This window comes from Drosophila persimilis, unplaced genomic scaffold (assembly GCF_003286085.1).
Source record: "Drosophila persimilis strain 14011-0111.01,24,50 unplaced genomic scaffold, DperRS2 tig00000431-arrow-pilon, whole genome shotgun sequence".
Lineage (NCBI taxonomy): Eukaryota > Metazoa > Arthropoda > Insecta > Diptera > Drosophilidae > Drosophila > Drosophila persimilis.
In genome coordinates this window covers 4016925-4043956 of record NW_020825312.1, presented here as the reverse complement: position 1 = coordinate 4043956, position 27032 = coordinate 4016925, and the positions used below count along the sequence as shown (strand labels likewise).

Below are 27032 nucleotides of genomic sequence, written 5' to 3'. Positions count from 1 at the left end.
GTTGAAGCTGTGGGATATCTGTAGCAACTGTTGCCATTTGGGTCCGCCGCTGGGGCATATATAGGAGGCAGGCAGCATATGGCCCACAGCAATGGCAATTACTCATAATGTTCCCGCCCGCACTGCCGCACGGCCTAAACCCGTTTGCAATTGGGCTTTGCGTGACTTTCAGAAATCCATTTCTCGATCTCTTGATCGTGGCAAATCAATTCAGCATTGACAGCCGAAGCCGCAGCCACAGCCGCAGCCACAGCCATCGAGGCTCGGAGCAAGTGTGGCATGTGCTGGAGAAGGGCGTGTCGTCGACCCAATTACCGAAATTCACGTCTTTGCCTAGGCATTGCATAATGCTCGGGCCTGGCCTGTTGTCCTAAGGTCGGCGCACTTGCTCCACATTCCACGGCTGGCCACGGCGATGGCGATGGCGATGGCTATGGCGATGGAGCTGGAGATGATGTTGGGAGGCGGCAGCTCACCGCTGAAGGGCCATCAAGTGCACGGCATTGCCCAAACATACAACGGCCAGCACAATTTATGGCCCGTTGGAGATGCATTAACGACGCAGCCAAATTGTTAATGCATTTTCCGTTTCGTGTGCTCTTCAAGCCTTTCAATCGGACCAACGGATACCGGATAAACATACGGCTATATGAACGAGTACGTACGTGTGTGTAACAAACAGAACAACAATGTAGCAGAATTAAGTAAAATCTGTGGGGCTTTCACTGCTGCTGCTCCTCTAAGAAGTCGGTCATGAAAGTTCTTTCACAGATGCGGAACACCATCGGATCCTAGATCAACTTTTGCTATTCCTTCCGTAGCCATCTTCTTCTGAAGCGTCCAGCTCTGGCGTTGATGTTGCCACAGTATTGCCGTCTCCTGTCCATAAAATCGTTCGTTCAGCCCCCAATTGAGTCATAATGCAATTGGCAAACGTCAAGAAAATGTTGTTAACTTGGCCAAAAAGCAACAAAAGGCACAGGGATTGGAAGTGGGGGTGTCAGAGAGGGTGAACGATGGATGGAAGCGCGCTTGTTTGGGGGACATTGTTGCCCTGACCGTTGCCGCTAGCCGGAAAAGACGGAAAAGTTTTTCGCAATGAAAATGACACACAAATAGCATCAACATCTCGGCATCAAATGCGATTACGATTACATCGATTCCGACTCCGAGTCCGACTTCAGAGTCACCTTTGTTGGCTCCTTTCGATATGGTATATTATTGCTGTGTGCTGGGGAGTGTATGCTGTGTCCATTATGGTCCTTATGAAATTTGGCACATAAATTGTATTATTGCATTTATGCTTGATTTTATTTCCTTTGCTTTTGTGTGGGAAGTGTTTGAATTGGCTTTCGCTTTATTCGGCTTTCTTGTGATACCCCGCACACATACGGGACAAATGCTGTAACAGACAAAAGAAACAAGTTATCTTACCCGGAAGATATAGCAGTTATAGTCCTATTATTTGTTTTCGTCGGGTGCAGGATATCTAAAAATTAGCCAAATAATTTCCAAAAATTCTATTGAATATAGCTAGCCGATCCAGCATTGAATGAAACGCGTTAGTCTTTCTTTTTTTGTTCCGCGAGTAGGAAGTATTTTATAGTCGATAGATAGAGTCAACTAGAGATTTCTCGGCGGCTATTTTCGAATTTTTCTTTTTTGATGCTTACGTGGCCTTAAGTGGATTCGTCTTCGTTTACGTCTAGGTCTGCATTGTCGTCTGCCTTAATGTTTATTGAACTGACAGGAATCACACGTGAGTGCGAGTGGGAGGCCGATTGGGAGTACCTACATTTGAACGGTTTCCTTTTACCTTGCAACTCTTGGAAGCAGCGCAATTTGAACTTCAATTAGCTGCATTTTGCCATGGCTAATAAACGCTGCTGGCCTGGCATGCACTCCCCGCCCCCTCCTTCCTCTGCTGCTGCTACTTCTGCTGCTGCTTCTGCCGCTGATATACAATTACAAATGACGCGTCAGGGCCAGGCCGAAAGTCAATTACCACTGGCTGAAAGGAGCATTAAAGCCCGCGCCTCGTTTGGCTAATTGGAACTGAAACATAAATTAAGAGTCCGATGCCAGGGCGAAGACGAAAACGAAGACGAAGACGGCACCCGCACAGGCACAGGCACAGCCCCAGGGCAGAATGCAACTAAAACTTTACGACTTCTTCACTTTGGTCAATTCGAAACGTAACACTTTTACGTTTTTGTCGTAATGCCCTCGGCAATTACGATGCGATGCGAGTAGTGTTTCCCCCCTCCACTCAGAGGGTTTTTGGCCTGTTCCGGTTGCTCTGTTGCATCCACATTGACAGCTTAGATTAAGTGTGGACCATAAATTGGTTCAGTTCGGTTCGGTTCGGTTTGGCTAGTTCGCGGTGGTATTTATGAGGCCAGTGCAGTTGGAAAATGCCATTTGGTAAGTGGAAATTATTTACAGGCAATTACAGGACCCACCGAAATGTTTTTGCACTCAGAGCCGCACAGACTCCGGCACATATGTATGTATGTCCGAATTGGAAAATGCTCTGATTCGGAGCAGTACTAGTTGGATACCTATCAAAATTCATTCAGTTTAAAAGAGGTTCCATATCGGCTTCTAAATCGTGATTTAAATTATAATTCTCAGCGGATTTCTCACTTCATATTTCATATAGGAACAGAATAGAACTCAGCCGTCGTTATGTGTTTGAAATGTGTTTTAATCTCGTTCTGTTTCCTAGCCATTCCATACGGGTTAAGGGCCTCTGTGGACTGAAGCCAGAGCTTCCTTGGTGTTATATTGCCAATCAGTTGCTGCACCCCCATGACTCCACCCTCCTGCCTCATCGCGTCTTGACGTTGAGCGTTCCCCTGCTGCGCCGAGGGTTTGTTCTTCTTCATCGCCGTGCTTTATGGCACAAAGGGGACTTGGCTTCAATTTTCTTTATATTACAGCTTGATTTAATTTGACGTGAGACCTGCCCACGGACCTTGTACTTGACCAGAACCAGAACGAAATTAGAAATGGCAACATACTACAACCAGTGTTGGGGATAGGAACAGGAAGGACTGAAGCTGTGGCTGCGGCAGTGACTGGAATTGGAACAGGAACAGGATCTGGAGCTGGGGCTCTATCCGATTCCGAAGTTGAAGCTTGTACTGCCAGAGAAAATGATTGCGGGCTACACATTTGGGGAAATTCAAATTGCGCTTAATGAAAATATGAACAATTGGAGAAAGCAAATGTCATTTGCCAGATGCCAGAGCGACGTGGCCTGGACGTTGGAAGGACCTGGCTCTTTGGGGGTGGCTGTCCTGGCTGATCCCCCCCGATTGATATAATTTCATTAAGCGTCCTTCGGTCCGAGTCCAAGCGCTTTCCATTCAATGGCACAGCAAGTGTCACGCCCATCGCCCTGTGCCACTGGCAGGACAAACTTTACTGAAATGAAAAATAACGAAAAATACTTGCTAAATAACAAATGGAAATGGAAAACGGAAAACGGGAGGGCAGGGCAGCACACGCGAACAACAAAATACTTACAAAAAAAATGAAAGAAAATGATAATGAAAATGCATAAACAGCAATAGCCGACCGGAGGAGGAGGATGGGGGGGAATGGGTGCACGAGGGATGTGGTGCTTAGAAGTCGGACGGCTGGTGGGGGGTGGGAAAACTCATTAAAACTTTTTTACAGCCCATTTAAAAGCAATTTGTAAATTGTGAAACTTGCACTTGGCCCAGGCCCAGGCGCCAGCCCAGGCCAAGGCACGGGCTGTGTATAAATTGTAATAATTATTATTTATTTCGCCAAGCTATGCGTAGCTCACATTTCAAAAGAAATGTGCATGTTACTATGTACATACATGTAGTATATTCGTATTTCAATAAATCATTTATATAGATTCTCTAATTACTATGCTGTGGATTAAACCAAAAAACTCTTGATTTTTTCCATCAACAAAGGCTATTTCCGACTATTTTGCAATTGCGAAATTGTTCTGGCTAATTATTTAAATTTCAATGCAGCAAGGGGTTTATTTTTGAGTAAATTCTGCCAATCTACTGCTACCCCGTTTAAACAGGGCTTAGCCTGTATCCCATTTAGAATTACAATACATAAAACATATACACAAATTGTATATTCTAGTAAGGCCACGGGCCGGATTCATTCCTCATTAGACCCACAACAGTACTTTACATATAAATATGTTTACATATTTATATAAATGTCACAAAATTGCACTGTTCCACACTTCGCTACAGGTTCTCAGAGTGCCTTGATTTGTTTGCGTCAGTTCGTTTCAGGACATGAGGTGTTTTATTTCTTTGCGATGTGTAAAACTAATTTTGCTGCTAATATAAATATTAGTACAAAAAAATTCAAGATATCCGAAAAAAAATGTGACAACTACACAGGAAAACAAACAAAAGTGCGTGTTTCGTATGTATTAAGCGTGGAGTGGTTGCCTGTGTGTTGGGTTTTGGGATTCAGATTTCGCCTGGTGAGTCGAGTGAGCTGAGAGTCTGCTGAAGGCTTGAAAAAAAATTGTGATCCTGCACCTAACCATAAAGGTCTATCTGAAAGCATTTGTTTGTCTGTGTCACTAATGCAATTACATTGTACAGGCTGGCGCTGTGTCGTTTAAGCATGGCCCAAAGAAATATCACGTTTGTATAATTCAATTCTGCCTTTAAGAAAATGTGCATTGATCTTCCTGCCGTTTGAAAAGCATCTCCCCAGGGTCGCCGCCACTCAAAAATCTGCCAGGACCGGCCCATTTCCGCAAGAACAAGGGCTCGGCGCGGCCCAATCATTTTGAAACCGTGGAAAGGCTCAAAATCGCAGACATTAAATCAAATTTCCGCACATTTCTTGCAACGTGGGTTACGGTACGGAAAATTGTGTTAGCTGCGGTTTGCTTTACCCATCCTGCTACTTCTGCTGCTGCTGCCGCAGCGCCACTTAAATATTCAAAGCGAAAGATTCCTCCACACCTTTGCGTCTTGGTTGACTTTCCCCTGTTTTCCTTTTCTTTATTATTCAAGCGCCGCTTCCGTGTGCAGTGCCGAAAAATTCCCACAGGATGCAGTCAAAGGCAGCTTAATCGGAAGGGTAGTCTGGTGGGCCCTGGTAGTGGGAATGGAGAGGGGGATTCGATGGGTGTCGGGGTGGATTACACATGTGTTTTTTCGTTTTTATGTAGTTCAGGCGCAGTTATTTGTACGAATGTACTCGTTGGTAGGAACTCCTTTGGGACCTGGTTATTTTAGCTAATTCAAGGTGAAAAGGCCTTAGAACAGCGAATGTATTCAGATTTAGTTGAAAAGAAGCACAATTCAAAAGTGACCCGCCAAGAGCATCCCTGCCAGACTGACCGAAATAGAACGGCGTGACGTATCATCGTATATTAAAAAAAACACACTCGATGTTTTCTATTGATATATCGAGTAGAATCAAAAGTCGCGTGTCTATTAGCGTTGGACGTGGAAGAAGAAATAATGTCAATTTGCTGAGAATTATATACCTCACAAAAATATGCATATTAATATTTTCGCCAGTCCAAACAAAATATCACCTACAAATCATTGCCATATCGATATATTTAAATATCAATATTATCTCCAGTATTACATTGTTGCATTCAAAAGATATCGATAGGCAAAACACCATTGAAGCGAGATGGGCGTAATTAGTTTTAGACAGAGTGGCAGGGCCAAAATAGGCAAGAGATCCGCGCGCTCTTCGATTCCGTTACGAGAGAAGATTTCCGATCTCTTCCAATAACGGAACCCTGAGCCGGAGCGCGGGTCCATCGCCCTGCTAGGCAGCGAGAGGATGGCATTAGGTAACTTATTTACTTCAATTCTTTTTTTTTAGATGTCCCCATTTATATATAATTGCTAAAGTTCTAATTTAAATCCGTCCATATTTATTTATATATTTTTTCTTATATATGTACGTACATACATACATACATATATAAAATTATTTATATTTCTTATATTAGTTATTCCTATCCATTTATTTATATAACCACCCGTAAGAATAAGATGAGTGGGGCATGAATAGGCATGCGTAGGGTAGTACAGGTATCCATATGTAAAATTGTGAAGTTGAGATAAAAATTATAAGGAAATAAAATAATGAATTTCTAATTGTTTCGTATGGGGGAGGAGGATCCGCAAAACCGAGAGGGTGACTGCACATGGCAGGGAGATTCAGAACGTTATGACCCGGATCTCAGGTAGGATGGGCACGTCAGAGGTAAGACACCGACACCTCGACCTGGTCCACGTCTATGTTAGGGCAAGTACATGGGATATTGATTGTCGATTAGAGTCCGTTTGAAATTGTTTTGTCCGTTTTTTTAGTTGTTTCAATGTCCGAGATGTCCAATCAGTATGTATATTTTGCGACCTGAGTGCTTGGAAAGCACCCAGCAGTGGGATGACTGGCTAGCCGGCCTTGCCCCAAAGAAAAAAGAAAGGTTCGTAACAACATTTAAGTTTCTGTATATTGTGAAGTCGAAATTGTATTGAAGCACTAACCATACATCAAATACATTTTTCAGTTCAAACGGCGCCGGCTTTTTGCTACTTTCGTTGGTGTAGGTCCAGATAGGCAGCGCCACAGTTATGCGATAGATGAAGAAGGACGACGAGTTCGGGAAACGACCGGGTGGAGTGCGTGTCTACAGATTATATTAGTAAGTATCAAAAAAGACAACCGTCTCCTGGGAATTCCTCCCACGGACTTACTATCGCATACCGCACCCTCAGAAATATACTGTAATATACCGCTGGTATGTGCCGTTGGTATATAACAGTATATTTCTGAGGGTCAGACTGCATATTGTGATCGATAACATAACAACAACTAAACTTGTTGGAAAACCAAATAGTGTAACATATTAATATATACATATTTATATATAATTAATACGTCATACACTTTTCACAGCTCGGTAAACTTTGCGTGCGTGAGCGACCAACGAGAAAATCAGAAAAGACGAGGAGCAAGGGAAAACAATAAAACTGCTAGCGCGAGAAACAGAGAGCGATATAGAAGGTGACAGCAGCGACACCGAAACCGATTTTCCTCCCCCCGTCAGCACCCTTGCAACAGTCTGTTTGGAATTTTTTTGCGGTGTGCGGTGCAAAAGAACAAATTTCACTGATTTTCGTGGCAGTCCATATAAAAGACAGCAGTAAAAATGAAAATAAATCTGAAGGTAAAAACCTTGGATGCGCGTACACACGAATTCAACATCGACAATGAGGTAATTTTTGAGGTTGTGTGTCCAGAGTGGAAGCCCTTTGACTAAAGCCCGCGCGCGTCCCTCTCTCTCCACGTAGATAACAATTCGCCAGTTCAAGGACCAAATAGCTGAGAAGACCAGCATTGCAGCGGAGAACCAGCGAATTATATACCAGGGGCGTGTGCTGGCCGACGACAAGCAAGTCAAGGAATACGGTGAGTCATTTGTCCCTAGCCACAGCAGGTACTTTTGCTAATCTGCTGGCATATTCCTTTGAAGATGTCGCTGGCAAGGTATTGCACGTCGCCGAGCGCCCGCCCTTCTCGCAGCGCGGCACCAATGCTCGCCACAACGATGAGCCCATGCGTCCCGCTCGCACAGTGACACGTCCGCCGCCAGGCAGCATGCGCACTTCGCCCTACTTCCGCGCTCTCGATGGCATGCTAGTAGGAACGATGTCCATACCAGTGCCCAACGGTCCCGGGGCTGGGGTAAGTCTCCCCAAGAGACGGTTCTCTTTTTTGATGCTTACTGATTTAATCTGTATGTAATCTGTAGACACGCACTCCACCCGGTCGTTTCCCGAACTCTTCGTCCTTCTGCATCAATCGCATCACTGTCGCTCTACACATGATCGATTGCGCCAACAACATCGCCGCCTATCTGGAGAACCCTTCGGTGGGGCTTAACAACCAATCCCTGGACATTCTGCAGCGCGGTCGCTGGTCCATGGAGTCGACAGTGGTGGAGGTAGGCGTCTCTTCCACTGATATGCCACGTAACAACAACATCATCGACATGGTCCAGGACGCGGTCACTGCCGCCCTTACCCGCACCGGCGCACGCAACTACACTGTCCTACAGTTGCCCACGGTCTACACCAATGAGAGTGGCGAGACGATGGAGCCGCGTGCCGGAGAGGCAACTCTCGAGGGAGCCGCCGGAGCAGCTGCCGACGCCAATGGCGAGACCACAGCCGCCACCGTCATAATTGAAGATGTCATTGACTCGGACGATGAAGATGGTCCAGACGGTGCCTCGGACCGATCCGCCACCCCCACACCAGAAGGGGATGCAGAGGGAGCTGTAGGTGGTCAACCTGCGGGTAGTGCTAGTGCTGGTGCTGCTGCTTCCGGTCCCAGCGCTGCAGAGAGTGCCAGCAATGCTCCAGCTGGCGGCGATGGCGTCCCAGCCAATGGGGGTCCAAATGGCGCTACACGTCGTCGCACTCGCCCGCAGGTGCTGGGCCATGTCATACAGCGCTACCGCGGTGTTCAGACGCGTCTGGCACCCTTTGTTGATCGCTACTACGATATACTTGAGAACGATCCCACATTTGAGGAGAATGTAAGCCAAAGTTACCAAAAGGGAACCCGTGTCTGGTCTTTACCTCTTACTAAAGTTCGTTCTCCTCCCCCGCAGGACACTACTGGACGGGAGAATGCCCAGCGCATCTTCGATCGTGTCTCGGAGGCCTTCCACTACTTATCGCACGCTCAGCACGCCATATCCGACCTGATGCTGGACCTCTCGCAGCCCGGCCCACGCGTGCTCACCTGTCGGCCCATTCTCGTGGAGCAGAGCGGCTACATACGCTCCAATAACATATTCGCGCCCCATTTTACGCCCCTCGAGGTCATACAGCAGGCCACCAATAATGTTGACCAGCGTGCTCCCGGTGCACGCCCCCCGGGCCTATCAAGGAATGTCGAAGAGGCTGCAAGAAACACTTTGAGTGCAACTGCACAGATTATTACACATGCAGGTGCTAACTACGCGTCAGCCATGGCCAGAGGAAATCCTAGACCAAATGCAGCAAACGCGGCACCAACCGAACTGCCTGATGCAGGATCCGCGACTACCAATCCGGTACCTTGGACCGCGGTCTTGGCCCGGGGTGCAGCCCAAACGGCTCTTGCTTCCGCTGAAGCTGCTCAGGTTGCTCAAGCAGCCGAAGCCGCTGTTCAGATGGCTGTCGGAGCGGTGGCCGCCATTGGCATACCTACCCAGGGTGGACCCGTTGAGGATCCCGTCGACGAGCCAATGGTGACACGCAATGCAGGCCCTCAGGCCTCCCAGCCACAGCCGCAGCCACAGAGTCTCGGTTTGGGTAAGAATTCGGTGTCCAACAGTTTACAGTGCGTTTCAGATCTACAATTTGTGATTTCTGTAATACCTAAAGAACTTCATAATTGTTAACCTTAAACTGTATCCTGACTTTTGAAACGCCCATATGTCCTTTGTCGAATTTCTAGATGAAGCTCCAGATCAATCTGAGGGGCCCCGATTGCCACCTAGGCTGCGGCTCTATATGCCCGTGGCCCTGCCACCGCCCAGTATGTTTTGTTGTTTAATTGTTGTTGATTTTGCCCGCCATCTCAGACATGGTCCCGTAACGCTCATTTCATTCACGTTTGCATCCCTTGTTCGCTGAGCTGCTAGCTGCGACTCTCAGCTCCGTTTTAACCTTGTTGTTTCGTTTTCTTTTGGCTTGCCAGCCTCCAATCTTTAATCCCTGCCCGTATTCGCTGTTAAGGTGGCCCTGCTAAAGCTTCCTCCTTTGCAGATCCCCAGCTGGATATGGCCCGTCTCATTCAGGCCGTTGTGAACAGAGCCGCCAACGATACTAACGATGTGCAAGTGGAGTTCAGCGCCCCCAACATTATGTCCATCAACTTGCCCGTGCATGTGATGGCTGCTGCCGCACGTCCCCCAGCCCCGGGGCCGGAGTCAGCGCCCGAAGCGACCACCGAGAGTGGACAGGCTGCAGAAGAAGCAGCTACCGCGGCCAACAGCAGTTCCAGCACTGGAGGAGCCTCGACCTCGACAGGCACGCGCAGTGGAGAGCAGCGGGCCAACACATTGCCGACAACCGCCACACAGACGCGCTCCACGTCACGGCCCCAGATCCAGATTGGCGGCAACAACAACTGGGGCGGACGCATCGCACCGACTCACACGGCCTTCGACCGCTTCCTGCCGTGTAACAGCCACCACATTCGCGAGCCGGAGCCGCTGCCGCAAAACAACAACAACAGTAGCGCCAATAACAATCGCAGGCCAAACGCAGCTATGGAAGACGCCGATTCCCCCTCCTCCTTTATTGCATCGGCTGCCTCGGCCGCCGACGTAGGAGTGCCTTCTGGTAAGTTTTCCTACCCAGATCTTCGCTGTCTGCCACCCTCATTCTCTCTCATTGCACAAATATACAGTCGGAAACCACAATTCATGCGACTGCCGATAGAGGGGTGTGCCTTGGGGCTGCCAAGGCACACCTTTCGGGCAGTGGTTTCCAGTGGCTTACTCTTACCATTAACCCCATCATCAAGAACCTCAAATACGTTGTTTAATGCTGTACGAAATATTTCGCAAGCAGCTTCAGCCAGCGCCGTCAACAACACGGATGGAATTGCCGAAATGGTCAACTTTTTCACCACACCCAACCGCACAAGCGCGGTCAACATGAGCGTTCCACCTACAGAAGCTACAGCTACAGCTGCAGTCCCAGTCACACCCACAGTCACACCGACATCATCATCACACTTCAGTGATAGATCGAGTAATCTGCGCTCGGAGCTGAGCAGCTTTCTGAACGACAGCGTCTTCGAGGGAGCGCCCATCAACGAGGAGACCATACCCGGCGCCATCAGCCGCGCCCTTGAGTGGTTCACCGAGAGCCTGATCTTTTTGCCGCAGTACGAGCTGCCGCAGTACGACTCGCGCGAATCTGTAACCAACATCTTGCGCCAGAGTTTGCGCCTCATCATGGAACTGTGCATTTCGGCCCCCAGCACTGTGGGCCAGTTCGAGCAGAGCCTCAAGAAGATCTGTGAGCAGTTCCGCGTACGGCTGTTCAGCGTGCTCTTACTTTGCCTGGGCAGTGACAATGCGGAGATTTACTGGCACCTAACGATGGCCAGACTGCGCAACCCACTGCGGCGTACCAGTGAGTATATCCTTCCTGCACACTAACAGTTTGGCTCTTCATCACTGATCTTCTTGCAGGTTTTCAGAACCAAGCCTTGTGGGTCTACGTTGACCCCAGAATTCCAACCCAGACAGACACCGCAGATGCCCAACAGTTCCTCGTCCTGCGGAACGCGCAGACAGACCTTGGCACTGCTGGCGAGGTAAGTTCCCTGACTCCTGTCTTTTAGCATTAAGCCTTATGCAAAACGCAATAAATCACAGCCGCAATTCGGTGCGCAACCGTCGCGTGCCTTCAATCTGCAGCAACAGCCAAAACAGCCGAACCAGCCGCATCAGCAGGCACAGGCGGAGGTACTCGACACGGACGTGGAGATGACTGAAGTGGCCGGCAGCAGTAGCAGTACCAGTAACAGCAACAGCAACACAAGCACCACCGCCACCACCACCAGCAACAGTGTTCCCGTAGCGGAGACATCTCTTCCACCGGTGGTTCTCGGCTCCGAGTCCTGGCACATGAGTTTCCCCAGTGACTGGTTGCCCGCGATAACGCGCGACCTACAGACGCAGGCTGAGGTAAGTGCCCCAAACTTGCCCCATCTGATCAGAAATGAAAATCTCTCGGTGTTTCCGCAGCAAAACAGCCCTCAGCCACCCTACTCTGATGCCTACATCTCTGGCATGTCCGCCAAGCGTCGCAAGATCATCCAGACGGATAAGCCCACGGCCAACGTGGAGTGTCTGATTGCCAGCGGGGTGCAGCGGGCCATTCAGAGCGCCGGGCTGGGTGTCAATGCAAACGGAACTGCCGCCAGCTCCTCAGTTAACGTAGATGCTGTGATCGATTCGATGACCCACGATGCGTCCCTGCTGGCCTCCTACACGGAGGCGATGCGCACCAATGTGCGGGATCGGATCAAGAAAGACGTTGACTTTACGCCCAGCAAGTATCCGCAGATCGCCAAGTTCACAGAGCATAAGTAGACGAAAAACCTTTTGGGAGCTTAACAAGCGACCCCCCCATCACATCGTCGGTGTGTTTGTGCGTGTGTGGCGCTTGTTGTACATTATACCTTTAAGTATACCGTACATATAGTACTTTAGTTAATTGATAAGTTCTGTTTAAACTATGAGACGACAGCGGCGGCGACAACAGGCAAAGGAAACCATAATCGGAACCAACCACAATTGGAATCAGAATACGGAAGTACCACCACACCCAGCGCACCGAGTAATACGATAGAATGATAATAATAATCCCCAACCGATATTTCCACACACTGCTGGAAACGAAATGAAACCCACACAAAAAGCGAAGCCATTTGGGACAACGATACAAAAAAGAAGGAGCATATTAACCGGAACAAAGGCGATGGACGATGGACGATGGACGATCGACGATCGACGATGGCTGATGAACGGCGGATGGACTAGGGCCACACACGATGAGGCTTTGGTAGGGCATGATACCATCTAAATGCTTTCAATTGCAGTCCAAGTGGCGATGGCGTCCCCGTGTCGCGTGACGTATTGGGTCTCGGCCAACAGAGACCCGTGACGACAGCCGAATTCCAGCTAAATATTTTGGCTGGCGCCGATTGACGTGAGCCGCCTGAAGGCACATGACTGTTGATGACGAATAGTCAGGAATTTGCAGCCACCGCTCAAGTGGCGACAGTGCAAAAACAGACCCATTACAACAACCTACGCGCGGCTAATGGAGCAGAGGAAGGGGCTTCTACAGGGAACGACCTGTACCAACACCGGTCCGCATCCCACACCAACCGACCTGGCGCGCCATCTGCCTTTCCATCCATCCAAGCGGACCCCATCCCCCATCGTCACGAAATTCCTTTATCCTACTCTTAATATTGTTGTCGCCTGCACTCGAAACACGAAAAAGTGTCACATTAAAATTGTTGAGTATATTTATGTGCAAAAACAAGAAGAAATACGCAAAATCAAAAACAACAAAAATCGAGCAAAGAAAATAAAAATTGTACGAATAAATAATAATAATTAATATATCGCGCTTTTCTTTAAATATTTACTCTGTGATGATTGGATTTTATAAATAGAGTGGCTACGTAATCGATGTATATTTTTAATACCAACAGTTTTCGGTCGTGACAGTGGACAGTGCGTTTCGAAAGTGTAAAGCAGAAAACAGCAATGTCATGTGACCACCTTTTTAATGCTCAAAAGAAATTCGAAATCGATATGGTGCATCCTTTGAGAAACAATTAAATGATGCTTGGTGGACTAACGGACTTATGCAGTTCACATCCTATCCCAGGGTCCACCAATCCACCATATTCTGGATATTTAATAGCCAATCCCCTACAGGCACAAGGACAGACTCCAGAGCACCTGCTGGAGGAGGCACATAGTCGAATCGTATGGGTATGAAAAAGGGAATCCCAATAGTCTTAGGTCGGATCTTTATCGATCGTTTAAAAGGATCAACTCGTACAAAGAACAGTACCCAAACTACTCCAGAGATTGCAGCCTAAATGGCGATGCGATGCGGCTGATGCGACCGGGCGTGTGTGTCACCGCCAGAAGGCAGAAGTGGCAATCACTTGAAGGCCTCTCCACCCGTTGATTAATTGCCCCCAAAAGGGGAGAGCTGGCACGCGCATTGAAAGCGGTTCGGTTGGGTCTGCTCTCTGCTCTCTGGTCTCTGGTCTCTGGTCGGCGTCTCCGGTCTCCGTCTCGGGGAATGCGCGGAATTCGCAGCCTGGGCATTTATGGGGCCCCTGGTTCATTATGTATGCGGGTCCCCAGAACTTTGAAATAAATTAAGGCTGCAGACTTTGATGCATGGCTCCTCGCAGGCCTACTGCTCCCTTGCTGCACTGTGATTGAGGCTGGCGCCAAGTAGGTTCGATGGAAAATTTTCATCACAGTCACTGGGGGATTGAAATGTTTTTGGCTCGATCTCAATTAGTGTCGTCGCTAATCCTTGACCTCAAGACCAGACCCCAGAGCCCGGAGCACAGAGCACAGAGCCTAGGCATTCCCAAGATCATCTCGGCATAAGGCACTGAAACGGAACGGATCGGAGCAGATCGGAGTAATAGTAATTAAAAACATCTCCCGAAGATGCTGCCAGATTGTGTGGCAGGCGGCAGCGCGCATATGTGCGTGCAGCAGCGTGGCAGTGTGTAAAGGACAATTTATCAAAAGTGCGTAAAAGTGGCAGCCAGACAGACAAACAAGCAGCATAACAAGATGCACCACATGCACGTACATATGTACATATGTATGTACATACATAGGGTTGTACATATGTATATATGTGCGTGGCTATGTAACAGCAGCATGTGTATCGAACATGTGTCCATATCCATATGCATCTCGTACCCGTACATCAATGATGATGTGATGATAATGATGCCCCATACATAGATCGACGACGGCATGGCCTAGGTTCCTGAGAAGACAACTCCCAGCCGCGCACTCAAAGGGGGCACATCTTGGAGGAGAACACGCACAAGCAGTGCACTGTGGCAGCAATGTGCGGAGGCAGCGCTGGCGCCGACTTCTGCTGATGCTGCTGCTGCTGCTGCAGATCGAGATAGGCGATGGGCGATGGGAGATGGAGATTGATGCCTGGCGCCGAGAGACCAGGAACACATGTAATAGAGTGTCGTGCACAATTGTGGCATGGCAGCAGGCCTCCACCTACCCTACCTACCTCCATCCCAATAGGCCAATGGCCAAGGTGTAATTAAAAAAAGGTGAGGCCATTCATCTACCTTGGGAGGGCTCTCCGCAAAACCTTCACCTTTTCATAATTTAGGAGGCACTTCCGCTCTTTCGAGTTGCCTATTGATTGCAGCTCTCTCTTTCTCCCACGGCTAAATATATAGGTGCCCATTGAGAGAACGCCCTCTTAGAGTCCATCACCTATGCCTCACCTTAAAAAGATATAGCCTTTGGGCCGAAACTTGCGCCTCAAACCACCCAAAAGTCGCTCCACAGGAGAGAGAAACAAGAGACACGAGAGCTCTGCGAGTGCAGCAGAAACAGAAGACGAAACCTCGAGAGAGATAGAGAGAGAGAGAGAGAGAGAGCGACGAGAAGTAGCAGCGACGCGCCGCAGCGGCAGCGCAGCATACGGATGGATCGGATCGGATCGGATCCTCAGCGATTTGATTCCCACTCCCAGACCAGACCCACACTCGCAGCGGACCGTGCTGGAATAAAGACGTGATCACCGGGCTAGAAATCGGGAAATATTGCGAGTGCGCGAGAGATCGATTCGATCGAACCTTATACCTTATACGAGTAGTACCCATACGAGCACAACCCACACACAGAGTACAGAATACTCCCAGTACTCGCGGTTTTTTTTCGAAAACAAATCAACAATACAACAATTTTTTAGAAGATTAATTCCAAGCATTGCTCCGATCTACGTACACTGGGGCGCGGGTCAAGAGGTCAGCCTAGCCGAACGACTGAGATAGAAAGAGAGAGAGTGCGCGGCAAGTGAGCGCGGTACGACTACGACTACGGCGGAGTGGATTGGATTGGATTGGATTGGAGCCCAATCTCCGTCCCAAACCCCCGATCCGAGAGGGTGCCCTGCACAGCGTGTGTGGTGTGTCGGTCCGTCCCCTGTGTGCATGCCGTTCGACTTACGCCTAAGCGCAACGGGAAGTCAGTGAAATTCGATGCCAGAGCTCGAAAAGTGAGGATCGGTTCCACAGAATACCCGAAATCCGAAAAATCCTGCCGGAAAACTAAGGCAAACTATGGAAACCCCCGCATCACGCACACATCTGTTCGCTTAGCCCATCGATCGAGCCCATCGCCGAGACGTTGGTTGTGTTTGTGTGTGTGTGCGTGTGTGTTTTCCCCAGACCACGGGCCCAGCCAGCGATATTCCCCGAGCTGCCTGCGCCGCCACTGAATCGTACAAACAGTTGATAATCCGCCGCCCAACGGCATGCACCTCCGCATCCTCGATCCGAACAGCAGTGAATAGTGAGTCGTGAACTGTGACTTTGTGACTTTGTTACTTCGTGAGTTGTGAATTGTGTGTGTAAGGTGACTCGGAGAAAGTGCCTGTGCCTTCTTTGAATTAAAGAAATTAATTATAGCGAAAAGAGTGTGAGCGAGCGACGGCCAGAAAATGACTTCCCTCATGTACGCCGTGTTCCACATAGCTTCGCTGCAGTGCTCGGTCCGTCCGGAAATCTCGCCCTGCACCTGCGAGACCGGCAAGGCCTCCAACTATGTGGAGCTCTCCTGCGAAAAGCTAGAGTCCTTCAATGCCATTGTGGACACCCTGGCCAATAAGCTAAATCCCGATGTGCACACCGACCTGAAGATCACCCACTCCCAACTAGACGACCTGGAGATGCGATCGTTTACGGATATGAACTTCAACCTATACAAGCTACGCATGCAATGGAATGGACTAAGGTGATTTGAACTTATTTTTAAATTAGATATCGATCGTATATCATTTGCTAATATCCAGAGACCTGGAGACATGGGCATGGTTCAAGGCCGGGCTGTCGGCTGTCGGCAGACAGTTCCCCTGGCCTGGTCTGGCCTGGCCTGGCCTGACGGCAGTTCCCTGGGTTCCGTTGAGAAGCAGAATTTTCCGCTCGCATGGCTATCAATTTAGGTTCCTTAAACCCAATAAAAACCGAGCAAAATATAATGAAAAAAGTATACAAATTTCCATATACAGTACATATTATTCTACTTATGTAAATGCACGAAAAATGTGCTTTCTGCTACTCCCAGGGCTTGTTTACATCCCAAGTAGATACTAAAACAATAACAACGGACAGAATGGACAGCCCGGACAGATCGGGGTGGATTTGAGTTGACGTCAAAGAGAGATCCGAGATGGAGACGCCTCATTATCTATGGCCATCCATCCCTCAATTGGGCAAATTGAGATGGAGATGGAATGGAGGTGGACCCGGTCAAGTCGAGAGTCATAATTACCGATTTAATTTTAATTTTTCAATTAGGAAGTGGAAAGGCCAGCTCGCGCGCCTTTTTGCTGCTAGTCGGGAGTCCACAAGCCGATTCCATTCCATTCCATCCATGCCATGCCATGCCATGAATTGATACAAATTACGAGCCGGGGCTCCAGGAAAACCGTTTGTTTGCGCCACCAGATTAGATCCGATGCGATCCAAAGCCGATTCGATTCGATTCGATTTGATTGGATCCTATCGGAATACAGTACCAACTAAGCATCTCTGAAGAAGAAGCGGCTGCCTCTCGCGGTCCGTCCCGGCTTTCGTCTTTTTGTATTATTGATAATTGAATAGCTGCGGCTTATCAATTCCACCGAGTACACATGATGTATATGCATATGTACATAGAGAGGAGGCTCCCCATCTATATACACATATAGCCCCTGTCTCTGCTCTACAGCGACTCGGTACCTACGGTCTCTATAAATGGTATATATGGCATATACGACTATAGACACCGCCAGCGACGCGTCGTATACTTAATGCGTATACAAAATTGATAATTGCAGTTTATTGGAATCGCTTTTTGCAGCGTCGGGGCTTGCACGTTTTCTGGCTCTGGCTCTAGCTCTGGCTCTGACTCTGACTCTGAATGAAATCCGATTCCACTGCGGCTCAGTGCCGCTCACTGCCGCTGCGTCGTATTGTGTTGTGTTTTTATATATTTGCAATTTAAAAATAATAAATAACAAATATAAATATAAATAAATACGACCCCCTGTCCGTCCCTGTACCCATCTCTGTTTCCGCCCTGCAGTTGCAAAAATATACGAGCAGAAACAACATTCGAGCCTATTTCATAAGCGCCTGCCGGCGGGTTCATTGATATTTGACTTCGACGGCTTTATAATTATAATGGAGATCGGACTCAAAACAAAATACTCGCATGACTCAAGGCTTTCTTTGTGCCCCACGCCACGAAACCTACTGCTTTGTGGCACGTGTTTCATTCAATAATAATACGTTAATTTCGTATTTTTTTAAATCGGTTTTTAAATATCTTGAGTTTCTTAGAAGCATTTAAACATTGTATTATTTAAAAAGAGCACAGTGAAATATTTCTTCATAAATATAAAAAAAAAACAATTCCAACAAGGTTCTAGTCTATTTTTAGTCGTAGAAACATCAGCCAATTCTTAGAAGACAATGATATAATTAGTTTTTGCAGTTGAAAAGGTTATGCATCACAGGGGAATCACATGGAGTTTTATAGATTTGACACTAATTGAAAAGGGAGTACGTTCCCTCCCTATGTGGGAGGAGCTTCCCAATAAATTAAGCCTCGCTCTGTACTTAGGGCTGGCTTGGCTCTCCAGAAGCTTCCGATGACTGTTGCTAGATTTTCCTGGGATTACATTCGAGCGGTTTCTAATTTTCTCATCCATTTCCCAATCAGTCATTCAATCAATCACTCGAATGTGCACATACTCGTATGTAAAACTGAATGATTTAATTACTCGACCTAATCGAATCAGTGTTGTTGCACGATCTCCCCAATCTCCCCAATCTGCGATCTCCGATCTCTGTCTTGCTCTTGCTCTGCATTCAGCGAAGAGCGCGTGCTGCCACTGCCACTGAATCGGAGGCTGGCGAACACTTTTTACATTGATGTCAATTTATAATAATTGACCTATTGCCTTAATATCGCGCTCTGACCAAATCATGCCAACCAAGTCAGGAAAAATACTGCTACCCTGTGCCTGTGTGCGTTTCTGTGTGTGGTTCTATGAGGCACCACCAACGGCTACGGCAACGGCAACGGCAACGGCACCGACCGATCGGACCGAATCATGATCACGATTTCTCCGCTCATAGCACCCCTCGTATCAGCGGCTCGGTTGAGTTTCCTCATCTCTGTCTGTGATTCCGGGCGTTATCGATTCGACAAAAAATTTGAAAGACAATCCCATAATGAATGAATAAACTCTTCCATTGTGAAGATCACATCTTGATGATCCATTTGCAGTCCAGTTCTTTGAACAAGCATCTGCTTCAGTCTCTCGGTAAACAAAAAGATTCCATCTAAAGTGAAAGGAAATGCGGCTTTGCGGCTTAGGATAATTAAAAGATATATCTCTTTGCAGCTCCAAAGTCCCGAACAAAATTTTTAAACGCAAATAATTCTACAAAAAAATGTCCCAAATATGCAAATTTTATATTTTTTCTGCTCTTTTGAGATGGCTTTCTTTTGCCCAATTTTAATCCCCATTCCGATAGAGCCATTCAGAGCTCTAAAACATCTAATAGAATATGGCTCCTCCTTCGGTTGGAGTGATTTCAAAGTCCCAGTAGTCCAAGTACATTCCTAAGTTCCATTCTTAGCCCATATATGGATCACATTTGGACGCACAGCAGTAGTCCCCTGATAAGAGATACTGTTTTTTGTTGATTTTTATTTATGTACAATCTGTGTTTTATGACTGGCGCCAAAATAATAAACTCAATTTTTATGATTGCTTTTTACGATCGGTTTAATCAGAACTCATTCGAGTTGTAGACAACTATTGAATGAGAGGAGGCAGCAGCCACAGCCTCTAGTGAACTCTACGGCGCACAGGACACCCGAGAAGAATGTGAATGTATGGTGCTCTCAAGATCACGATGGTGTGGTATGGTACGCTATGGGGATGGGGATGTGGATGGGGAATGAGTAATACACTCTCTCGTATATGACCTTTTTGATAGATTGATCACATTGGTCTTGTGCTTTTCTCAGGCGATAAGCCATCCATCCATCCCATTCCATCCCATCCCATATGTATATTGTATAGATCTGTGTCTGCGTACACTCGTAGGTTATATGTTCAATCACTCGCAGATTTGTTTGAGGCTATTAATATGGTTGTTATTGCTATTATCAGAGTGCATCAACAGCAGCACCAGCACCAGCACCAGCACCAGCACCAGCAGCAGCAGCAGCAGGCAGCCCTGAGAAAGTGCGAAAAGTGTTGACGGCTTCGTTTGCCTGACAATTAATTATGATAACTACTCTCGTGCATAATTAATAGATGCCCCCGCGCGACCGAATCGACTATGGAATATTCCCCCGATCATCGGATGTCTGTCTGGGCCCAATGCGATAATGCCACAGTCACAGTCTCTTTCTCTTCCTCTTCCTCCTCCTCCTCATCCGATAGAAAATTATGGATTTTCGGGTTGTTTTTTGAAATCGAGAAAGTAAACAATCGATGAGAAGGAAAGTTTCGATGTTTTGATATTTTGGGGCTGAAACGAAGCGTCAATACCCCATGATTACGACCGAAATGGAATGTTTCGAACATGTTTTTGTTATTCTCCTCACAATTCAGGGGTTCTCTGTGGTGCTCTGCGATCTGGGGGTCAGTCCAGAGCCGAGAGGCAGGCAGTCCAATTGAATTTTATTATTACGCTCAATCAATGATCGAGGGGCCAAGCTTAGGTCGTGTGACAATTATGCCGCTGACGTTAAGGAATTGAAGATATATCGGGTACATACACACACACAAACACAGAGAGAGAGAGATGTGTGTGCACCTCTAAGTATGTATCTATGTATGTATCTCCATCAACAACATCACCCATCTTCATATTCATCTTCATCTTCATCTGTATCTCCATCTATCTACTACTCGTATGTACTGCCACATGTGCTCAAGTTCAACGGGCTCATTATAGATACAGATACAGTATCTACGACGGCTGGCAGGCAACAGCAGCGGCAGCAGCAGCAGCAGCAGCAGCTCCTGTTCTCCTGCAGCTACTCGTAGCATTTCTCATTACATAATCAACGCTTGACAAGTTCTCTGCCTCCTCCTTGGAGCCGGACAATCAATCAAGATCATGTGGCTGGGATGGATGTCTGGCTGGATCTGGATGCCTCTAAAAATAGCGTCTGCCAATCAATCTAGAAACTGCACTGCTTTCGCTCGTGTATACCTGTGTATCTGTATCTCTGCACGTACTACCTGTACCAATAACGGGCGCCAAGGATGTCCACTCTATGGCTAGTGCCGTCCCCGTCCCCGTCCCCACACCCCAAGCGGGCAATTTGCACGCCATCCAGCCCAGTTCCCATCATGAATATGGATGGCATTCATGGGCCAGTTTGGCGCCTCGACGGCGACAACTTAATAGCCACCTGCAGACATCGATAAAGATACAGATCTCTGGCTGGGATCGGCTACTGGAATGGGTATGGTATGGCTCTCAGTCCCTGATAAGCCTACGTCATCGAGTCCAAAGTGTGGATGGAACCAGGGCTGGGATGATCAGACCGGACCCAGACCCAGACCCTCTTTATTCGATTAAAAACTAATAAGAGCTTTCAATGAATCATCGATTCAAATATTCATTTGAATCATTTGCTGTTCGGTAATTTCTAGAGCGATGTTCTTCAACTCCAGTTGCGATTTTCTCTTTTATTATTCTATCAAAGAAAGGATGATCCAAAGTTTATTGATTAAGTAAGAATAGAACCATTTTGGCAGATAATTAACAATTTGTAGCCAATATTCGTAACGACATCTTGAAAACTGAAAGGTACATATATGATGGATTGGAGGTTTCCCTATAGCATGCAGGAGAAAGGGAATACAAATTTCGCTGTTATTGCGTCCCCGATTACGAGAATGCCTCTCGTAAATTCCTCTGTTTCATAAACAAACATAGTTCGTCACTTCATTCAGATTTCCGCGATTGGTGGCAGTGGAATTATCCGGAAACAGCTGGTTTCTTCTTAGAGGTGGGTTCTGCTTCTAATGGACCCATCTGATAAGACTAGTGCATGTTTGTACATAATTATGTAAAGTTTCTGTATGAAACTATAATCTAAATCAATAATGGAGATAATCCAGCAGTTCCTAAAGTTGTTCCGCTTCTGTGGGATTTAGGAATATCTAGACCTCCTCCTGTAGACTTATTAATATTCCCCGTATTCAAACTGCATTCCAGTTGCAAGTGGTTTCTTTATTTAAAATCAATAATGCACTAATATTTTGATTATCGGGATACGTTGCCTAGTCATTCCATCTGATGATCTCGAATCCGATTCGGGCTTCTTCTAATAATACTTGCACGAAGTGGTAATGGATGTGTGTGTTTTTTCTTGGCGCTATTTATAGATCGCTGCCCGAGCTGCCGTTCCGAGGGTTATCGAATGTCACCTACCTAAGCGTCGGCGACAACGAACTCGACGAGATCCCGAAGCACGTCTTGAACCACATGCCGAGTCTGGCGACCCTGGACATTGGGCGCTGCAACATACGGGCGGTGCAGCAGGACGACCTGAAGGGCATCCAGGTGGTGACGAACCTCATCCTGCCGAGCAACAACATCACGCGGCTGGACAGAGGCGCCTTTCCGCAGAGCCTGCTAATCCTCCATCTGGGGCGCAACCAGATAGAGTCGCTCAATGGGTCGCTGCATGACCTGCACGTGCTCCAGTCGCTCTTTATCAATGCAAACAACATCAGTGACCTGGATGGGGAGCTGCCGGATGGCAGCCGACTGCGCCTGCTAATGGCTCACAACAATCGGCTGGAAAGGTTGCCGGCGAACATGGCCGGGATGCGATATCTGCAGACGATCCACGTGCACTTCAATCGCCTGCGCTCGTTTGACCGCGTCCTGAGGAACTCGCAGGACCTCGAAGAACTGCTGGCCGGCAACAACGAGCTGGAGTACCTGGCCCAGGACGAGTTTCAGGCCTGCGGTCGCCTGGATGTCCTCCACCTTGCCAGCAACCACATTCGCTCGCTGAACTCTTCGCTCCTGCCCATGGTAAAGCTGACGATCGCCAATTTCTCGTTCAACGACATGGAAGAGTTCTCCATGGAGGAGCTGCACGGCCTACGCCTGCTCAAACGGCTCGATCTGTCCCATAATCGCATCAGCCGACTCCTGCCTAGCACCAAGGGAGTGCAGGAGCTTGTGCTGTTCGCACTACGACTCGATAACAACCAGATCGTCTCCCTGGATGGCGCCCTGGCCGGTCTGGGAAATCTGCGTATACTCGATTTGTCTGCAAACCGACTGGAGCATCTCTTGCTCGGCGACTTTGATGGCATGCAACGACTGGAGATCCTCGACATGACAGGCAATCAGCTGGTGGAGCTCAAGCCTCTCGAAACCGTAAGTGGTGACCCCGACACTCTCTGAAACTTTGTTTTCTAAAATACACTCGCTTCCTCCTTTCCGCAGACGATGCTTCCCAATCTGAAGATCCTAAAGCTGGCTTTCAACAACATCACCAAACTGGAGCGGGACTTCAACGGACTGCCCGTGCTGTGCCAGGCCAATCTGACGAACAACCAAATCACGACTATCTCGAGCGAGCTCGTGACGAATACGCGCTGCAAGAATCACAATGTAGCCGGCAAACTGGAGATACATCTGGATGGTGAGTTCTCCAGACCCAGACCCTGACTACCGCGATCATTTATGCCTCTCCATATTCTTTCGCAGATAATCCGATCATGTGTGATGTGCGCCTCAATGAGCTCTGCCCCCTGATGGCCGTCCAAGATGCGCGTATCCGTGGGCGATCGCAGTGCTTTGAAAACGACCAGGAAGTATGCACGGTCCTACCGATGCTCTACAAGATTGACCTGCCGTTGCTGATGACCAACCTAAAGATCGGTGGGGGAGAGGATGCCAAGCCGGTGGTGCAGATGCTAGTGCCGACGCTGCTCAAGACCAACGAGGAGCTGTTGCCGCCGCTCATAGCCACGCTGGGCCAGCCGCTGATCAATCCAGTGATTATTGGCACCACGGCGGTGGGTCCCCTGCCGCCTCTACTCACCACCACCACCACGCCTTGGCCTGTGCCGCTCAAGAGTGAACTGGAGAGGAATGAGACCGCAACGACGACACCAATTCCGCCCATCACGAACACCACAACCACCGCTGCGATAGTGACGACAACAACGACGCCCAACAGTCAGATGGCTGCCACGGAGCTGGTGACGACCACTGCACCCACAACGACAACGACTAGCACGACAACGCCGAAGCCGAACGAGACCTTGCCCATCATCCTAGACATCGAGGAGCCGAATGTGGTGCCGCACGCGGACCCCATGCCCATCAATGACACGGGAATCGCCGGGGGGGAGTTGCCCATTGTGCCCAAGGAGGCGGATCAGGCGGTGCCGCCTGTCGCGGTCGAGGATCCGCTCGAGCACGACCACGAGCGGGACCTGGACCACGAGTCGGTGGCCAAGACCGAGTACGAGACGGTGGAGTACATACCCAATCTGGTACAGCCGCCCACGCCGCCGCCGAGCAAAACGAATGTGCTCGAGGAGGACTCCGATTCGCAGGCGAATTCCGTGCACGCGGAGTCGGCCCAGAGTCTGCAGGTGCCTGAGGAGCCGCCCGAGGAGTGAGGCGGTGCCCCCCGTGTAAGGGGACATAACGAATATTTAAATATAAATCGCAGCGCGGGCGTAGGAGCAGGCAGGCTGGCGGGGGACGAGATTTGGATGTGTATCGTACGAGTATGCCTTAAGTTAATTTAGTTTTTATGTTTTATTTAAGCGATCGCTAAATCGAAAAGATGCCAGGACGGGGACCGGACATAATGTGTTTTTTTTTTTTTTTTTTGTGGATTCGATTTCATTTGATACGGGGCAACAGGCAGGAGAGGAGGGGAGAGGAGAGGAACTGGAGAAGAGTATCGATGACCCATGACCCATGACGTAACACAACGAGGACTGACGAACGGTACTGTCTTATGCTTTAAGCTTTTTTGTTGGGGGCTCAATTTATCGATGTGTGTGTGGGAATAGGAATAGAAACGAACGAAAGAAAGAACCGTGAAAGATCGTGAGAGCGGAAACGGAAGTGGAAGGAAGGAAGCGCGACAGATGGCGTTATGGAATATGCATATATACATACATACACATATAAATATACATATTAAACATTTAATAACTGTACACACCATACACGTTCGTTGCAATTCGTCTAAAATGTTAGGTACTTAGATCTAGAAAACAGCAAAACAAAACACAGCAAAACAAAACAAAAACGGAGCCGGAAAATGCGAAAAACTAAGCAAAAAAGCGCAGACATTCACAACGCACACACTCACACAGACGTAGCAACGCACATACACACACACACACACACACACACACTATACAAGAAAAACGAAAAACAAAAATTATATACTATTGTTATCCGTTTCGTTAACAAGATGAGAAATTAGATTTTAGCGTGTAATTATATTGAAATGAAAATGGTATTCTAAATAAAAATCGTAAATAAAAGTCAAATATCGAAAAACAGTCGTTAGTTTCTGCATCTTTCAATGAATTAAGTGACATTTTTACTTTTAACAATCTATCAGAAGATAAAAAGATAATAATCTTTTCATATAAAAAAAGTCTATGTTCAAGAATCAGATTAACCAACGAACCCAGCTCCTGGAGCAGCCCATGTTCCTGCTCAACATGCCATTCGACCTGGAAGATCGGGTCCAGACTGCTGCATACTGCTGGCTGTTGTACTGCCGCTGCCCCATCCCTCTTGCCAAACGTTCGTCTTGGCTTTCAGGCGCTGCGATAACATAACTTATGGGTAACTTTATTTCTTTGGACCGAAATCCTTTTGGAGCTGATCCATCATCAGTCCATTGCACAGGAGTCTCACTGTGATACAATTCTACATTGCTACATCAATGTGTTTAAAAAGTATGAACGATGGCTTCGATGTGTTAAACCATACATATTTCGGTGACAATATGACATTAAGGAATCGCTTAAATTAATTTATTTGGGAGAGATTAAATTCGTCCTGAATAATATTACCGAAACAGATTCTCAAGCTGATTGCCTGAAGAGTTTATTTAAACTTGCAAAATAATCTATCATTTTTCAAAAAGCCTTTTAGAGACAAAATATATTTATTTAGCTTGTAAAAACCAGGGGTTTCAATCAAGATTCTCTGGAAGAGTATTTAGACAGCAGAATTGGCAATGTGGTAGATAAACAGCAGCTCAATTGCTGGTTGGTTGGCACTTGCCTCTCGAAATACCAGAAATTGGAAATTTAGACAAGAATAATGAAATGCATAATTCCGCTAAGCAGCACGGCCTTATTTTCTATCAAACAGAAACTTAAAATTTAAATTAAAATCAAAATAAAGTTTTTCGGTATAACCTTATTATTAGACCTCGGATTTTGCATATTTGATTCATCAGCATAGTCGTGGGCTCATTATTAATTTTTGTTCAATTGATTTCCTTTGACTATATTTGAAAAGCACTTGGCTGGGGGATCGGAGGATCGGAGGTGCTGCGAGTACGAGTCATCAGAATTTTTCTATCTTAATCCTTTAAAAATATGCAAATATGCAAAATCCGAGGTCTACTTATTATAGACGCAATCAAAAAAGAGTCCTCATAGTCCTCAGTAGGATACTAATATGTATATATTCAATTTTTTGGGGCCTAGCTAGCTTATAATATTAAACCGAATATAAAAATCGGTCATGGAAAAAACTAATTCCTTTTCGACCAGGGGGGTATTTAAATCCACGAAAACGATAAAACTTACATAATTTGTACTTCAGATAAAAGAAATCGTGGGGTTTTGGTGAGTAAAATGGAATGATAGGATGTATCTACAAGAAAAATTTACACCCAATTTTATTTTCGCGGTGTAATTCATGTTGAAAATGAGGCGATATATTTTGGTACATTTTTGGTAGTTTTCCGATCGATAAGTCTTTTATACTTTTAATAGTATTTTCTTGTATTTTACACACCTTCAGCTGTCGCTTCCGATAATTACATCCAAATGTAGTTAATATGTAGCAAGTGTGTAGTTAGCTTAGAGGTGGCTTTTAGATAAAATGTAAAAATA

General features: G+C 47.3%; 2 protein-coding genes across 5 annotated transcripts; both read left to right on the top strand.

Annotated features, from left to right (window-relative positions):
• The first annotated feature begins 6951 nt into the window (after positions 1–6951).
• LOC6597171 (large proline-rich protein bag6) lies at positions 6952–13165 on the top strand. 4 transcript variants are annotated; one of them, XM_026989401.1, is made up of 11 exons: positions 6952–7270; positions 7347–7464; positions 7529–7740; positions 7808–8596; positions 8672–9359; positions 9505–9585; positions 9816–10394; positions 10623–11195; positions 11255–11379; positions 11441–11752; positions 11813–13165. In XM_026989401.1, the coding sequence occupies exons 1-11, from the start codon at positions 7205–7207 to the stop codon at positions 12158–12160; spliced, it is 3891 nt and encodes a 1296-aa protein (XP_026845202.1). In that variant the 5' UTR covers positions 6952–7204; the 3' UTR covers positions 12161–13165. The 4 variants fall into 4 exon arrangements, with proteins under 4 accessions (XP_026845202.1, XP_026845203.1, XP_026845204.1 ...); XM_026989402.1 differs by having other exon boundaries at positions 7205–7270; positions 10626–11195; XM_026989403.1 differs by having other exon boundaries at positions 7205–7270; positions 11483–11752.
• A 2217-nt stretch (positions 13166–15382) lies between these two features.
• LOC6597172 (insulin-like growth factor-binding protein complex acid labile subunit) lies at positions 15383–25289 on the top strand. The gene is made up of 4 exons (XM_026989562.1): positions 15383–16612; positions 22287–23295; positions 23365–23563; positions 23629–25289. Exons 1-4 carry the CDS (start codon positions 16320–16322, stop codon positions 24549–24551), a joined length of 2424 nt encoding a protein of 807 aa, XP_026845363.1. The 5' UTR covers positions 15383–16319; the 3' UTR covers positions 24552–25289.
• The last annotated feature ends 1743 nt before the right edge of the window (positions 25290–27032 follow it).

What these genes read in the sequence shown, in the direction of transcription:
- LOC6597171 (XM_026989401.1), top strand. Translation starts at nt 7,205, where the DNA reads ATGAAAATAAATCTGAAGGTAAAAACCTTGGATGCGCGTACACACGAA. An exon ending in CAAGCAAGTCAAGGAATACG is followed by an intron (nt 7,465 to 7,528) that starts GTGAGTCATTTG and finishes ATTCCTTTGAAG; the next exon opens with ATGTCGCTGGCAAGGTATTG. An exon ending in GCCACAGAGTCTCGGTTTGG is followed by an intron (nt 9,360 to 9,504) that starts GTAAGAATTCGG and finishes TCGAATTTCTAG; the next exon opens with ATGAAGCTCCAGATCAATCT.
- LOC6597172 (XM_026989562.1), top strand. Translation starts at nt 16,320, where the DNA reads ATGACTTCCCTCATGTACGCCGTGTTCCACATAGCTTCGCTGCAGTGC. An exon ending in ATGCAATGGAATGGACTAAG is followed by an intron (nt 16,613 to 22,286) that starts GTGATTTGAACT and finishes CGCTATTTATAG; the next exon opens with ATCGCTGCCCGAGCTGCCGT. An exon ending in AGCTCAAGCCTCTCGAAACC is followed by an intron (nt 23,296 to 23,364) that starts GTAAGTGGTGAC and finishes TCCTTTCCGCAG; the next exon opens with ACGATGCTTCCCAATCTGAA.